Source organism: Emys orbicularis, chromosome 6, assembly GCF_028017835.1.
Source record: "Emys orbicularis isolate rEmyOrb1 chromosome 6, rEmyOrb1.hap1, whole genome shotgun sequence".
NCBI lineage: Eukaryota > Metazoa > Chordata > Testudines > Emydidae > Emys > Emys orbicularis.
In genome coordinates this window covers 23874575-23891952 of record NC_088688.1, presented here as the reverse complement: position 1 = coordinate 23891952, position 17378 = coordinate 23874575, and the positions used below count along the sequence as shown (strand labels likewise).

The window sequence follows — 17378 nt, the reverse complement described above, 5'->3', positions numbered from 1 at the left end:
TGCTACTTAGTGTTTCAGAGTATCTCATTGTTTTTTCTTTGATTTTTGAGACAGATGGATTCATTCTTCTCAATAAACAGCTTGTCATTTACCAAATGCTGCCAGTGACAAGTGAGCTAGTGATGGGTAGAGCTTGTTCTTGATGGACAAATCACGTGGAAGCTCCCAAACCTCTTGAGACTGCAGGAAGTCTCATATGAGCAGCCTTTCGCTCATGATTACCAATAATTCTCATAGCAGTCACAGCTGCAAATGTACCTCCAGTTCTTGTCACAGATCAAAAGTGGAAATGAGATAAGTTTATCTGAACATTGTTAGAAAATGCAAAATGATTCAGTACTAGAAATGCGTGAAAGTTTTGAAGGGGCTTTTATTTCTTCCAAAATTGGCCAGTCCATCTCTACTTTATACAAACAGGACCAAAAAAGGGGAAAATTTTTAATCTCTGATATGTCTGCACGCGCTGTATTGCCATCTGTAAATGGTGAAATGGAAGATAATACACACTTGAGTGTCTGTCTTGGTTACTCATTCAGCCATAACCCTAGAATCTATGGCTACATCTGCACTATGAGCCAGGTATGTGATCTCCAGCTTGCATGCATTTACTCGCAGTAGCTTAATGAGAACTACCGCAAGTACAAATAGTAGTGTAGGGGGGTAGTGGCAGCAGAGACATGGCTTAGCTGTGCCGAGTATGTACCCACGGGGTTCAGGTGGGTTTGTACTCGGTGTGGCTAAGCTGTGCTGCTGCTGCCTCTGTTGCTACGCTGCTACTTATACTTGCTCTTGTTGATGTATTGTGAGTATATGTATATGAGCTGGGAATCACACCGTTTGTAGTGTAGGTGGAGCCTATATGTAGGGTCGGACACCAGGATGGGCCTCTTGTGTATTTTTGTTTGGTACAGAAGTATTAAGACTCAGTGCAAAACAAAAGTTTGTAGGGAGTTGACAATGTCCCATTCTTTCAAGATCTACAAATCTGGGCCATCATCCATAATCTTTGCAAATGGATAACAGGGGATGCTTTCAACTCTTCTGCTACTAGGTCCAACATCACTGAGGTATGCCCATTAAATTGCCCACTGAACAGCAATATAGTTTTAGTGATGGCTCCCAGCCTGAGATAAGATGTCTTCATGTGCAACACCAATGGGCTGCTGCCTCTTCCCACCATGCCTCCTTTCTCCACTGAACTGATGGTAAAAAGAGACCAACAGCTGTTGTGGAGGCAACAATAGATAACATGTAGAAGGCAGTATGACACGTTCCCACTTAATCCCTCCTCTCACAGGGCTTGTCTACATGGGGATACTCACCTAAAGGTATGAATTTAAAGTGGATTAGTTAAACTGCATTAAACCTCTGTGTGTACACTTTCATTCAAAATTATAGTTCTGTTAACTCAGTGTAGCTTAATTCACTTCCAATCAAGTTAGAGAGCAGGTTGGTTACTTTGGTACTGACAGGGTTGAGGTTCAGAAGGAAAAGTGCTTGATAGTAAATTAGTTGCTCTTTATTCAAGCACAGAGTTTGTCGTAAGGGAACATTATTCTGATTAGCATTGATGAACATGGACTCTGTGAAACTACTGTGTGTGTGGTGGTGAAGAGAGAGATCTTCTCCAAAAGAACTTTGGCTCATCATTCTCTAGATAGCTACTAAAATTTCATAGAATCATAGAAGATTAGCGTTGGAAGAGACCTCAGGAGGTCATCTAGTCCAACCCCCAGCTCAAAGCAGGACCAACCCCAACTAAGTCATCCCAGCCAGGGCTTTGTCAAGCTGGGCCTTAGAAACCTCTAAGGATGGAGATTTCACCACCTCCCTAGGTAACCCATTCCAATGCTTCACCACCCTCCTAATGAAATAGTTTTTCCTAATATCCAACCTAGACCTCCCCCCACTGAAATTTGAGACCATTGCTTCTTGTTCAGTCATCTGCCACCACTGAGAACAGCCTAGCTCCATCCACTTTGGAACCCCCCTTCAGGTAGTTGAAGGCTGCTATCAAATCCCCCCTCACTCTTCTCTTCTGCAGACTAAATAACCCCAGTTCCCTCAGCCTCTCCTCGTAAGTCATGTGCCCCAGCCCCCTAATCATTTTCATTGTTCTCCAATTTGTCCACATCCTTTCTGTAGTGGGGGGCCCAAAACTGACGCAATACTCCAGATGTAGCCTCACTGATGCCGAATAGAGGGGAATAATCACTTCCCTCAATCTGCTGGCAATGCAATATGCCGTTAGCCTTCTTGGCAACAAGGGCACACTGTTGACTCATATCCAGCTTCTTGTCCACTCTAATCCCCAGGTCCTTTTCTGCAGAACTGCCGCTTAGCCAGTTGGTCCCCAGCCTGTAGCAGTGCATGGGATTCTTCCATCCTAAGTGCAGAACTCTGCACTTGTCCTTGTTGAACCTCATCAGATTTCTTTTGGCCCAATTCTCCAATTTGTCTAGGTCACTCTGGACTCTATCGCTACCCTCCAGCGTATCTACCTCTCCCCCCAACTTAGTGTCGTCCATAAACTTGCTGAGGGTGCAATTCATCCCATCATTCAGATAATTATTGAAGATGTTGAGCAAAAAAGAGAACATCTTTGTGCCAGATGTGCAGAACTGTGTGGAAGATGCTGGTGATCCACTTGTCAGTTGTTTGACTGATTCCGAGGGGTGGGAATCCAGTCAAGAGAGTCTGAGTTACGTCATAAGAATCTTCTTTGCCGTTTCCACCTTTTTCCTTTATCTGCTCCTCTTGTTTGCTTTCCCCTCATGTTGTGGCAGAGATGCAAACTGCTGTTAAGATAGACCTGAAACCATGTGCTGATTTCAGGGTAACAGCACATGTATTATATGTTTATATGTTGTATCTGACAGTCACATCATGTGTGTTCTCTTGTGGCTGTTTTAGGAGCAAGGTCATGAACAGATGTCAGATGGAAGGTGTAGGCTATCACTAAAGAATTGGCATGATGCTTGGCCCTTTTTTCAAAGTGTTTACAGTCTTAGTGATAGTTGGTCTCAATTCAGATCTGTCCTAGGCTGTCTTTGAAGTTATCAATATTTTTGCCGTATGACTTGAGATTCTGCTTAAAGATGTCTTAAAGATGTTTCAATCTGCTGAAGAAGACTTTTTTTGAGAGTCTATCATCACCCATTCTGGTAACATGACCTATTCATCTAAGCTGATCATTGCTAATCATTGCCTTGATGCTGGTTGTTTTTGCTCTTTCATGGATGTTAATGTTTGAAACTTTGTCTTGCCAGCCAACCTTCAGAATAGAGCGAAGACAGCACATGTGATACTTTTCAAGTTTCTTGATGTGTCTGCAGTGAGTTGTCCATGCTTTATACCAGTATAAAAGGGATACAAGCACAGAGGCATTGTACAGTAAAATCTTTTTTATCCAGTGTGTTGGGAGAATGGGGCGTGCCGGTAAGTGAAAAATGCCAGTTAACTAAGAGAGAGGGAATTTGGGTGCAGGAGGGGATGCGGGGCTAGGGGTTGGGGTGCAGGAGGAGGTGCGGGGTGCCAGATTCGGGGGGGGGGGGGCGCTCACCTCAAGTGGTTCTCCACAAGCAGCAGCCTGTCCCTGCTGTTCCTAGGTGAGTTCTTGTTTGGCTGCTGTGTATTGAGCCTTTTGTATTGATATTTTCAAGCTTTTCTCTACAACTGAGAGCTCATAAAATCTTTTATTAGATTCTCCCTTAGTATAAGGATTCCAGGAGCTGGGCCTTTAAGACAAACACCAGATATTGCAAGATTCATGATAAAATCATGAGTCAGCAACCCCATAAAAGGGCCAGAACATCTCTACAGCACCATGGGCTATCACAAGCACATCAGACCTGTCCTCCACTTGCCACTCTGGTTTCCCACAGAATATCCGGTCAAGCTCAAGGTCTTGATTCTTATCTTCAAAGCAGTCAAAGGCCTGGGCCCAGTACATCTGAAGACCTACTAAAGCTCTGGGATAAAGACTGCGATCAACCGCTCCACTTCTGATGCACAAAGGAACTTTCGATCACAAGGGTTAAAGTCATCTGTGTAGGAGACCGAGCTTTCATGTGGGCAGATCTGACACACTGGAATAAACTCTCATAGAAACAAAAGACCATTACAAATCTTGCCACCTCCTACTCCAATCACAAGGTGTATCTCTTTGATGTTGTCTTCTCTAAGAGAGGAGGGGTATAAATAAAACATCAAAAATCATATTCTAGCATAACACTATACACACTTCTCCCCCTGGGGAGAGGATGGGAGAATAAACCATACATGAGAGATGTTAGTCACACTCTGACGCACTACTGTAAGGTGTTCAGACACTATATGGTGATTGAGTTCCTAGTCCCACTGCTGTAGAAAAGGAGGACTGGCATGACTCCTTCCCTCCCCTCCTGCAGACACTAGTCAACTTTTTGGGAAGGAAGAGCAGGCCCATGTGCTCTGCCTCCTGAAGACTCAAGGAGAGTATGGCAGTTGGTTGCCCCTAAAGATTGCCACTACTTGAAGATTTTGGAGAGAAGGATTGCAGACCAACTGTCCCACCACCTTGAAGACCGCAACAAAGGGTAAGGGAGAGCCAGGACCTATTAGAGAGAGAGAGAGAGATAGAGCAGGTGTGGGCAAACTACGGCCCGTGGGCCGTATCCAGCCCCTCAGGGCTTTGGATCCGGCCCACAGGATTGCCCCTCGTGGCACCGCGGGCCCCGTGCCACTCTCAGCAGCGGCCGGCCCGACGTCCCTGCAGCCCCTGGACCCTTGCCTCCAGGCACCGCCCCCTGCAGCTCCCATTGGCTGGGAACGGGGAACCGCGGCCAATGGGAGCTTCGGGGGAGGTAACTGGAGGCGCGGCAAGGGCAGTGCACGCGGAGCCCTTCCCCCCCCCCCCCCCCAAGGGCCACAGCGCTTCCTGGAGTGGTGCGGGGCCGGGGACAGGGCAGGCGTGCAGGGAACCTGCCCTGGCCCTGGTGCGCGCTGCTGCCACCCTGGAGGTCGAACCCCTCCTGCACCCCGCCCCCCAATTCCCTGCGCTAAGCCCTCTGCCTGCACCGCACACCCCTCCCTCACCCCAACCCCCTGCCGCACCCTGCACTCCAACCCTTTCTCTGAGCCCCCTCGTATACCCCGCACCCTTCTTGCACCCCAATTCCCTACCCTGAGCTCCCTGCTGCACCCTGCATCCCTGTGCACCTCAACCCCCTGCCCTGAGCCCCCTCCTGCACTCTGCACCCCTCCTGCACCCCAACCCCTTTCCCTGAGTCCCCTCATACACTCTGCACCCCTCCTCTACCCCAATCCCTTGCCCTGCGCCCCTTCCTGCACACCGCACCCCCTCCCACACTCCCTCCCGCACCCCAACCCCCTAACCCGGCCTTGCATATAATTTCCCCACCCAGATGTGGCCCTCAGCCCAAAAAGTTTGCCCACCCCTGTTCTATACTATATACAACATTATTTGGCCCGAGCATAAAGCTCAGATAGATGTTTGGGACTAGGGTTTTGGAGGCAGTACTGTCATTATAACTTGCTCTTTTTAAGAGAAGTCTGGCCTCTCTTATTACTAAGTAAGTAGCCTTGATACAACCCTGATATAATATCCTTGCCTTGTATAGCCTCTCCTTTGCATTCCCTATTTGTTGGACTCATGCTTGCTTGGCTTCTTTATCTACCACAGATTTAATGCTAGGGTTTGTGTACTTTAATATTGCGTGTCAGACTCCTATTTCAAAAGTAGCTTTGATTTATGGTATCTAATGAAGAGCTGATTTGTATATTTTGTTTTTATGCTAAAAACTGGGACTCCTGACTCTCTTTTTTTATTATTTATAGTCTCATTTAAACCCAGAGCAGTAAACCTTTGTGAATTCGAGCCCTAATCCAGAATCTGTAAACCTTCACTGGGTGTTGAAGTTTATATTGACAGCCTCAATAAATTTTTTTTTTTTTTTTTTTTTAAGGGCAACCTTGGTATTTTTAGTTTCATTTGCAATAGAAATTGGGCTGGAGGGAAGGATTTCTGTAATAGAGGCATTAATGATGCAGATAACAAAAACTCAGGGGAAAGTGCATTTAATTCACTTCCTACCTCCTTCCCCTGGGGGAATGCACAAGGAAAAACAGGCTATGAATACCTGCACCCCAATCCCTCATCTCAAGGTGTATATTTGTATATGGACATTTAAGAGGTGTGGACTGGGCACTGGAGGTATGTAGCAAGTGCCTGGAGAAGGTTGAACCTTGGAGCAGGACTTGTTGGATCCGTACTGGACTTCTTGGACTTGGGCTGTCTTTGGGACAGGTAATACACATAGCTCGTGATTAATTATTCTTGCTGACACAGGGAATTGAGAATATGATGATTTTTCTTTCACGTGTGTCTGTCTTTTCTTATGAATTTAGCTATGCGAGGCTGGAGTGTGTCTGCCAAGTGATCTTTACTGCCTTTCTCATATGAAGCTAGGAAAGGAGGAGAGTTCAGTGACCAGAATGAAACAAAAAGGGGGGGTGGATAGCTGGGGAGGATCCTCAGTCTACTACAAGCCTGGTGATGTGCAGCTGGTGTTGGATCTAAAGCAAGTCTATAGGCAGAATTGCTATTGGTCCAATGTGTATGCTGAAGTGGGGAGGCTGTGCTGTCCTGTTTAAATGTTTGGTAACTCTTGTTTAAAAATGCCATGTGGGCGGCAGGAGAAACTGAACTGAGTTCTCCGGGACAGAGCCTAATCTCCCAGGGTAGCCCTTAGAACATCAGGGCTGGGATTTTTAAAGCAATCCCATGAAATCAAGATTTGAGGTCTTTAATCAAAGATGCTCTAGCTCAGCCAGAAGTTATGAGCTTGATGGAGAAACTGGGAGAAATTCTACAGTGTGTGTTATGCAGGAGGTCAGACTATGTGATCACAATGGTTCCTTCTGGCCTTAAAATCTACGGAAAAAACACCCCTGTTTCACTGTGAGGTCAGAGGAGAGTAAGGCTTTCATAAATTGTAAGACTAGAAGGAACCACTAGGACCATCTAGTCTGAGCTTCGGTATAATACCGGTCATGGAATTTCATCCCGTAATTCCTTCAGTGGAGGGAATTATTCTCCCCCATTGTGCAACAGCCTTTGTACACGTTTTGTTGTATAGCCCTAGGAAAACAAAAGACTACTGTGTCATGAATGCAGCATTTTGACTGATTAACTTTGCTCTTTTGTCAGCGTTGTTGAAGTCTGAAAACCTTTGCCATGATGAAGAGGGGCACAGCTTCTTAGAAAGGAGTTCATGTGAGCAACTCTTGTAAGCTGGGCTGGGCTGGACTACGATGCTAGCGAGTTGTCAAAGCAGCATCCTCCATTTTTATTACCCTCAAGTGCTGAGTTCCTAGCAAGACTTCAAAGTTCCCCTTTTTGTATCTTATGTTACAAAGAAAAAAAAGTAGTAACCCCCCCCCATTGTTTTCATATAAAGCTGTTGAGTGAAACATGGCTAACTTATCAGAAAAGCCCAAAGATGTTGATGTGAGGGAACAGCCAGACTCATTCAGATTTGAATCAGAGTGTTGGACAGGTGCAGTTGAAATTAACATTTCTGTACTTATTTTCAGACTGGATATTTCCGTCTGCCTCAGGGGGACTACTTCATTGAGCCTGTCAAAAAGCATCCACTGGAAGAGGGAATACCATACCCACACATAATCTACAGGGCAAATATCCTTCAAAATGCTTTAAGGCAACGGCGGGAGACCACAACAGACAAGGAACAAGCTTGTGGATTGAATGGTATGAATTTTGTTGGAGCTTTTTGCTTGTTGGTTGCTGAATTTTTTTTTAACCCAACATTTCCGTTCCAAATATTTACACCCTTCTTTTCCAACTGACAGCTTTCTATAAATACAGAAGTCACGAATTAGTAGTACGGTGCATTAGGAGCTCCATAAGAACAGTTTTGTGGCTTACTGTGTGTGATTTTCAGGGTTTCCTGTATGTATTTTAACCGTAGTGTAATTTCAATTTTATATTTCATTAGAGACGAAGCTTGTGAGTATCCATCTGATCCATTCTATGCAGAGCCCTGCAGCCCTTTGCCAGTCACACCAGGCAGTACTCAAATAGGTCCAGATGCTTGGGGCCAGATCTTCAACTGGTGTAAATCAATGGAGCCCTACTGACTTCAGTGGAGCTATGTACACTTACACTGGCTGAGGATTTGTCCCTCTGGCTTTAATGATACTAACTTTCCATTCACACTATCAGAAAAACTAAACAGAATCTTACCATGCCATGTTTTAGTTATATCAGTTCTGGGTATCATCTCTGTGGTTGAGTATCAATATTTCAGATTTCCATATGACTGTTGTTGGAATATCTAAAGCCCTGCACCTGGCTGTATTAAGTGCCCCTAGTGCATTGTCCTGTTCAAAGAGGTAACAATTTTTGAGGTCTTGTTTGTGATAATACAAGTTATGTGAGGAGCTACTTAGATGATCTAAATGTTATTTCACGGGTGTGACTCTTTGGAGTATGATTCTTGTTGTTGATTGGAAGACCCTGGAATAAAGGAACATATCTGTAGGGTGCTCTTGCTCTCCCCTAATTACAGTATTTAATATGTTGCTGATTAGGATGCTGTCTATCCTACTTTCACCACCTGCATTTGTTCCTTGCCACTTGGAAAATTTTAAATCTAGCCTGGACAAAACATTAGTAAACATACTATGGGAAAAAATCCTTCATTGGAAGGAAGTCTAACTAGAGGACCATACCTAGCTTAATCATAAATTTCTAGAAGTGGAGTTGCAGTGTATTTAGCTTGAGAATATGTTTAAAATTATTGTGGTTAAAAAGGCTAATTCTTTTCCAGGGCTGAAAATGGATTGATAATTGGACTCCTGTCTTTCTGAGCCATGACTGCTGCTGAAGTTTTAATTATATGTACTGCTAATTGTGGAGTAAAAGTAGCAGACAGTCTCTCCCTCTTCTCTCAGCCCCCACACATGCCTCTACAGCTATAAACCTTGAGTAATATTTGCTATTTGCTGACATGAGCAATCAGTCAATGGGAGTTGTGCTTGGATATATAAAATGCTCTATATTGCTAAGTACTCTGAAAAATCAGGTTCCTTGGCATCTCAAGTTGGGCATCCAAAATTAGTGGCTACTTTGGACCTTAATCTCTCTGCACCCCAGCTGCCCATATGTAATATGGGGATAGTATCTCCTTGTCTCATACCAGTTTTTTGAAGGTTAATTAATGTTTGTGAAGCACTTGTACAGTATAGGGATGAGCACCATAGAAAAGCCCTGGAGGAAATTTAATAATTCTGTCTTCAGAGCAGGGTTTGAATAGTGTGCAGTAACTATAGTCTAGGGCTATCCATGGAACAATGAGAAGAAAACGAAATATTGAATAGCTCTCGTTAAGTGAGCACTGTTCATTCTGTGCACTGAATGAGGCAGGGTCCTGTGTAAAAAATAGAATGTAATCATGTTATTAAAGACTGTCTCAGAATGGATACACAGAAGGGAACCAAATTAGGGCTGCACTGACAACCTTAATTCTGGCATTTACTAACTTTTGAGTGCTTGACTTTACAACCTTAATTTCTTTTAAGATAGTTTTTTGTGTGTAACATTAAGTAAAGCATAGTCTTAAAGAGACTATAGAATACCGCTGAAAATCTTTTTTCTACCACTCCTCCCTTCCCAGTCGCCTTCCATGTTGGCTAATTTCACATCAAAATAAGATTTAGGACTTGCATGCTGAGTTCACTATATTATAGCACCAGGAGCCGGAAGCCACCTACATCTTTTTTCTTCTATTCTAAGTGATGGAATGTACAGAGGGGGTGTATTTTGTTTATCTTACTCTGTCGAAAACTCTTCTTCAAACTAATTAAACCTTAGGTTGGACTTGAGCCATTTCTACTGCAGAGAGGGAAAAAATAATTCCTCCACTAAGCTTCCCAATCTCCTCTATCTCAGATTCTGAACTTACTCATTCTGAGGACTCACTAGCACCAACTGTTTCTTTCTAACTGACTGTAGAAATGGAAGCTGCTTTTTCTACCTGTGGTCAGGGGCGCTGGAACAATTTGTATAGTGGTGGGTGCTGAGAGCCATTGAACCAAACTGTAAACCCTGTATATAATGGAAACCACTTCAATCCAGGGGGTGCGGCAGCACCACCAGCATCCTTAGTTCCAGCACCTATGTGGTGGTTTGCCTGAGTAAGGTTTTCTTACATTGGCAGATTGCTCAATAGGTGCACACTTTTTTCAAAAAGCATGAGTTAGTTTGCGGTGAACGTGAAGTCTCTCTCAAGAGGAAATGTAATATTTATCATCTCTTAGAGACAGAGAGCAGTTACTGTAGAAGCCCACATCTAGGGCCTGATCTAACTCCTATGGGAGTCTATAGATATCTTTCCACTGACGGCAATGGGAGTTGGTTCAGTCCCCTACAACACTAATATTTCAGTATGTCCAGTAGTCTCTCTATAGAAGAGGACTTTCTGCTTGTCTGGACAGATTTGGCAAAGAAATAATCATGGAGATGCTTGTTTGTGGGAAGAAATATTTAATGCTGAACCATTTTAAACTGGGCTAACTTTACTGTAGTAAGTCTCAGGAACAATACATTTCTAGAAAATCTTTGTGTGTTAAAAAGTCATAAATTTCTAGGAGACTTTAAAAAAAAAAAAAAAAACCTCTCGGAAACAGTTCAAACTACCTATGGTGGTTTTTTAGAAGAATTAACATGGAAATATTTTGGGATAATATCAGACATGGATTTAAAAAATAAAAGAATTGGGTTTCCTGGTTGTGATGGATTAGTGTATGCCTCTATCCATGACTATGTCTACATTTGGGTGTTGTGTAGAGTACAGACGCTGCACGCCCGGCTAACGCAGGTATAAATAGCAGTGTAGATAGTGAGACGTGGCTTAGGTAAGTAGAGTAAGTCAAAGGCCCTACATGGCTGGCTGAACCCCCATGGTATATCCCCTTCATGGGCTCTCTACATGCCCAAGCAGTGCCTTCCATGTCTACACTGGTATTTTTAGCAGCATAGTGTCCCACTGCCTCCCCAGTGCCGGAACCTTTCACTGTCGCATGTAGGTGCACGTGTAGTGCCTGTGCTCTACATGCCACCCCTAAGTGTAGTCATAACCTATATCAAACTACACACTCCTGTTTGTTTTGGGAACACCCTTTTGATAATAACACTATAGCAGTGTGACTTCACTGTTGTCTCTTCACCTCCATCCTGGACTGGGAATCCAAGAGGCATTACCAGAGGATGAAAAATGCAGAACAATCGAGGACTGTTAACCTGCAGGATCTTCTGTTCAAATGGAAGCTCTCTTCCACAGTGAGTTAGTAATAGCCCAGAGAAACCTGTTCTCCCAGGTGGCCTTGTAATCAAACAGTAGGTCACTTGATGAGGGACTTGAAGTCACTGGGGTCGGGGTAGGGGTCACCTGACAAAAGGGACTAGAACTTGGTAAAATGCTCTTTCATCAGCCATTTTAGAGAGAGGCAGAGAGGGAAGCAGACCAGAACCAGAAGACAAGGCTAAGCAGGAGAGGAGAATCCTGGGCTCCCTGAACAGACACTAACCAAATCCCAAGGGCCTCTTGGAATGTTAAGGAAACAACAACAATACACTTAGACAGCAAAGGTCAGAGGCACTGAATGTATGGCTGTATTCCAGGTGTCTACAAGCGCCACAGGATTATTACTGATCTGGTGCAGTCAGGTTAATCACGAGTGACCATGTAACAGCTGCCAGTCCATGATGGGTCAGTGAGCCCTTCTGACCTCAAGTCTGATCTTCAGAGCACAATGTTCAGGTACTTTGTTTCCAAGGCGGGCAATGTGACCAAAAAGAGCCAGCCAGTGGTGGCCAATGATGACATCATTCCTCTTGAGGCCTGTTCTCAATGACACCTCCTTATGACTGATAAAGTCAAGCCATCGCATCCCCAGTAGTCACCTCTGGCAGTGCATATGAAGTGCCTCAAGCCTCCTGATGTTTGTTTAAGCAATGACCATGTTTCAGATCCATATGAAAGAATCGGTGGTACCCAGGTTTGATAAATCTGTACTTTTGTATATAGTTTCATCTTCTTTTGGCTCCAGAGGATGGTGAGGTAAGGATTTGCGCGCAGGTTTTTGTTGTTTTTATAGATTTGTACATCTCTTGTGCTCTCTCTGTATAAAGTGTGTGTGAATTTAGAAATTCTCTTTTGTGAATTGTTTACTGACACTGTCTGTGTTCCCCAAGAGGAAAGCAGTAAGCTAGAGAGTCCACAGCATCAGTGGAACTCTGAAAATGTGCAGTAGCTACTGGGGAGGCTTGGGAGAGCTGGCACTAGTTTCAGGACCTAGGCAATTGGATTGCAGGTCCCCACTGCCAAGCGGAGTGTCAGACACAGAGTCTGCAGCTAGAGAGCGTGCCTGGTGGTCCACAGCCAGAGAGACAGTGCCTAAACTCTGCCCAGCCCTTGCAGGCCATGAGCACATGCCTGGGACACAAGGCTTGTGTCCCGTACAGCAACCTAGTGAATGTCCTGCAGGGGGAGCTCATCCAGGACTGTCACACTGGTACTCAGTGCTGCTCAGTCCATTGCATAGAGTAGCAGTTGAGTTAAGTGCAAAAGGACCATTGTGACAATCCACCATCTCTTTATCTTAGGTAATTTTATGACCCCCTGTAGTGGGGCAGCTTCCCCACTCCTGAAGAACAGGGGAAAAGCAGTCAAGCAAGGCTGATTGGGGAAGCAGCCACAGCTGGGGCCATGCCCAATCAGGGTCCAGGTGGCCCTGATAAGAGAGCTGGGGGCTAGGAGCTGAGGAGTCTCTCTCTAGCTGTGGAGAGAGACGGACCTGGCTGCCTGGGAGCTTAGGGTACTGGGAGTAGAGCAGGGCTGGGGAAAGGCAAGAGGAACTAGGGAGCTCCAGCCTGGCAAATCCCCAGGCTGCAGGTCTTGCTAAAGGCCAAAGCTGGTACAGGGGTTGCAGAGGTGCATCCCGGGCTTAGGCAAAGGCAGCTGGTCGGACTCCCTTGCCGATGATGAGTGGCTTTTACAGACTGCAGCCTGCCCCAGGGAGCGGGGGCTAGATGATGACTGGCAGTAACCACTGAGGCAAGGTGGGTTTAGAGGGTTGCGGGTTCCCCTGGGAGGGGAGACCCAGAGTGTGGGGGTACTGCTGATGCAGAACCCTGAGGAAAAGGGCACCAGGGTCCAGGAGGGACACGGGGCCTGAGGCAGGTGAGACATCAGCCGGCAGAGGGCGCTCCGGAGCTGGAAAAGAGCTAATTCCCAGGACAACCAGCAGGAGGCGCCGCGCCGGTGAGTCTTCGCTTCGCTACTCCCCCATTACTGTAGTGCCTGAGCACTGCACAGTCTTTTTGAATGTGTCTGTCTTTACAACACAGCTGTGAAAGTAGGGACAGTGGCATCTCCTCCTAATTCCCTGTGTGCTGAGGTGCAGGACTTCACTACAGAGCACGGGTCTGTGGCACACACAGGGTTTCCCTCCACCCTCCTTACAATGGATTTGCCTCCCAGAATGGATATATTGGGAAGGATGGTTGAACGATCAATGAGTGTCGTCACTCCCTACTTACGTTCTATGCACTAGAAAAATGCTGCAATCTCTTATACATTGGCATCAATCTCATTCCTGTGTTCTGGCAATAGTGGTATAAACTAACTTACGGGTTTGCAACATCCTCAGTATTTTCGCATACTCAGACAAAACCCAGTATGCTGCTAGAAATGAAGAATGTGATAGCATTATGCAAATTAGAAATTTGAGCATGTGATGTACATTTTCATTACTGCTGCTTCTTTGGAAATTGTGAGCTGACTCATTTTTAATAGCTCCGTGCTATTCCTGAAAACTGCATTATGATTGCTATATTGTACTCTTGTACACGGCAAGTGGCTATATCATTTCAAACTTGTATGAGAAATGACAAATATGACAAATGAAGTGGCCTAAAAATATGAGTAAAATTGTTTTCATTATTTGCACTTGCATGTAAGCCTGGCAGGAAAATGGCAAAAAAAGAATCGTGTTTATGGTAGTTGCCCTTACAAACTTTCCAGTAGCCCAGGGGTCGGCAACGTTCGGCACGCGGCTCGCCAGGGTAAGCACCCTAGCGGGCCGGGCCAGTTTATTTACCTGCTGACGCGGCCCCCACTCGCCGCGGTTCGCCGTCCCGGTCCAATGGGGGCGGCGGGAAGCGGCGCGGGCCGAGGGATGTTCTGGCCGCGGCTTCCCGCTGCCCCCATTGGCCCGGGACGGCGAACCGCGGCCAGTGGGGGCCGCGATCGGCCGAACCTGCCGCGTCAGCAGGTAAATAAACTGGCCCGGCCCGCCAGGGTGCTTACCCTGGCGAGCCGCGTGCCGAACGTTGCCGACCCCTGCAGTAGCCCGAGGTAACTAACTAACTTGGAGAGATTGGCACTGTCCTTCGGCAGAGTAAATAAAAGATTTTGCTGGGACTCTGGTCTTGTGTATGTGTGTGTCCTCACATCCATTACTTTTGTTTACTGTAGCTTGGATGCTGCCGCTGTTAAATATACATCCTTCAAAATGAATTATTAATTATTTGCATTACTATAGGACCTTGTCACGCAGCAGGAGCCCATTTTGCTAGATGCTGTGCGCTGAACGTTCTGAAATTCTCTGAACAAAAATCAAATGTTACTGTATAAGAGTCACCTTCCTGCTCAACACCATGGAGATGACCGATCTGGGAAAGACTTCTGGATTCTTGCTCCTTGGGTGACCGGGACTGGTAGCATAGTGGAGTTGCTGTGAAAGTAGCTGGAGGCCTGTGTGGCTCAGTATCTGTTGTACTAAGTCTACTACTCAGAGTATGTCTACACTGCAATTAAACATCTGCGGCTGACCTGGGTTCGCAGGGCTCCAGCTACAGGGCTGTGTAGGCATTTGGGCTTGGGCTGGAGCCTGGGATCTGGGATACTACAATGGAGGAGAGTCCCAGAGCCCACGCTCCAGCCCAAGCCCGAATGTCTACACTGCAGTTAGCCCTGTAATCTGAGCTCCATGAACTCGAGTCACCTGACACAGGCCAGCCCAGGTGTTTAATTGCAGTGTAGACATACTCTCAGTGACTGCAGAAACCTGCTGTATTTTAGAGGTAGGGCAAAAGGACTTAGGATGCTAAAACTGACAACTCTGTCCAGAGGAACTTCCTGGAAGCAAAAATCATCTTGTCCTATGCCCTCATTTTGGCATTGAAATCACTGATTGAAGAACTGCAAACATTTTGGAGTTCGGGGTTAGTTTGGATAAGCATCTAAAACAGATGCTTATTCAGAAAGATCCACCTCTTGTCTGCATATGTAGGTCGGAAACTTCTGAAGAAGAAACTCTCTTACAAGATCTTAGATATTTGTGTCTGTTCGTGGAAGCACTTGTGGGGACAATGGCAAGGAGTGGAGAGAGTTCCTTTTGGAATGCTGGCTTGGGAGCTGCCATGCCTGACTGCAGTGGGGGTGGTGGGCACACTGGTTAGAGCTTGTGCCCAGACAGAGCAACATCTTGTGCAGAAAGCAACTTCAAAAAAAAAAAAAAAAAAGGCTCAGGTGCTCACTTCACAGAATAACTGTTATAGCATGGGGTAAAAAGCCCCCCAAATGCAGCAGTTAAATGACCTTTGCACTTCCTACAGGATAACTCTGAGTGTAAGATTTTACTGAATAATGGGGATTCTTTTTGAAGATTAACTTGTTACCATCAGAAGACTCTCCTTAAATGTATGGCATAAATTGTTTGTTGTGGCTTTTGATAGTGCAGTTATTTGTTTAACTCCTTGGAAATGAAAGAAACCAGGTCACTCATTTATTCTCAAAGGATGGCCTGTCTTTTTTTGAAGGATATTAGAGGCTTAGCCAATATAAATAGTCTTGCTGGCCAGCAGCAATCTGCTGCATACTATATAACTAGCTTATCTGCTAAAGGAATTGCACTGACATGTTTCCAGCACTTGTATATTCCGTATTTAACCATATCAAATCCTGGTCGGTCCCATTTTTTCTTTCGCTTCTCCAAAACACCAAGCCCATTCTTTCTTAGGACAAACTCCCAATAGAAAAGCTCAGGTATACAAATTGCATTGCAGGGACTAAGTGGGATGTGATAAATGTAGAGCAGGGGTAGGCAACCTATGGCATTCACTGCCCGGGTCCTGGCCACCGGTCCAGGGGGCTCTGCATTTTAATTTAATTTTAAATGAAGCTTCTTAAACATTTTAAAAACCTTATTTACTTTACATACAACAATAGTTTCGTTATATATTATAGACTTATAGAAAGAGACCTTCTAAAAACATTAAAATGTATTACTGGCACGCGAAACCTTAAATTAGAGTGAATATATGAAGACTCGGCACAGCACTTCTGAAAGGTTGCTGACCCCTGATGTAGAGGAAGGAGCATCTTTCTCCCTGGTACTTTGCTTTATGTGAGAGCTCTTTAATACACTGTAGAAGAGGTATTATATATTTGCCATACACAGAGAGTAAATGGGTATGGTCAGTCAGAATGACTTTTATTTTAAAGTAAGAACAACAGGGTGCACACACACAAAACTTCCATGAGCGCACACAGCCTCTCTTTGAAACAGTTTGCACTGAAATGAACATAAAATGAGTGTTTGTCTCTGCAGACTGCAGAATCCTTAGAGATTTACAGATGCAGTACACAGAAAACAATGGCATAGCAGCTGAATTGTGCTGGCAGAGCTGGATCAAGTAATCATTTTTCACTGCTTGATGTGAACACAACTCTATTTTTGTTTTCAGAGGTTTGGTTAAAAATGTGTAGCATTGCGTCCTGCAAATTTCAGGAAGTTTAAGTTTTTTATAACAGAAATGTTGTGTGGAAGGAATTTTATCACTACTTTGCATCCATCAAGTATAGAACCCTGTCGTACATTTTCCTTGTCTCCTGCACTTCTCTTCAAGCAACCTCCCTCTCCCCAAAACCTAAAGAAATCCTTTTCTATTTGTATAATTTCTGGATCTCATTCTTGGGAGTTAAAGCACTGCAAGTAATGCTGACATGTTAGTCCCAGCTACAGCTGGGTGGGAAATGGTTTTCATCCACCAATTATTTTAAGAGTTAAAAATTTGTTTCTGTGTTGAATCAGTTTTGAAATTTTGAAATTATTCTCTTTCATCCTGGAACAGACACAGGGAGCAGTACAGCATCACCATTCATTCCTGTCCATGGCTTTTTCCTCCATTAAGCCCAGCCTAGTCCTATCCCTGTGTACAATGTCCCACCATCTAGTCGGTGGTCGGCCTCTAGATTGGATTGACCTTGGTTGTGTTTGCATTATTTTCT

The 17378-nt window shown here is 45.0% G+C and overlaps 1 protein-coding gene across 1 annotated transcript in view; it reads left to right on the top strand.

The window, feature by feature from the left end:
* Window positions 1-17378, top strand: part of ADAMTS12 (ADAM metallopeptidase with thrombospondin type 1 motif 12) — a 265348-nt gene that overhangs the window by 87929 nt on the left and 160041 nt on the right. The window contains exon 3 of the mRNA XM_065406566.1: window positions 7597-7771. Within this exon, the coding sequence (XP_065262638.1) occupies window positions 7597-7771 (175 nt within the window). The remainder of the gene's footprint in view (window positions 1-7596; window positions 7772-17378) is intronic.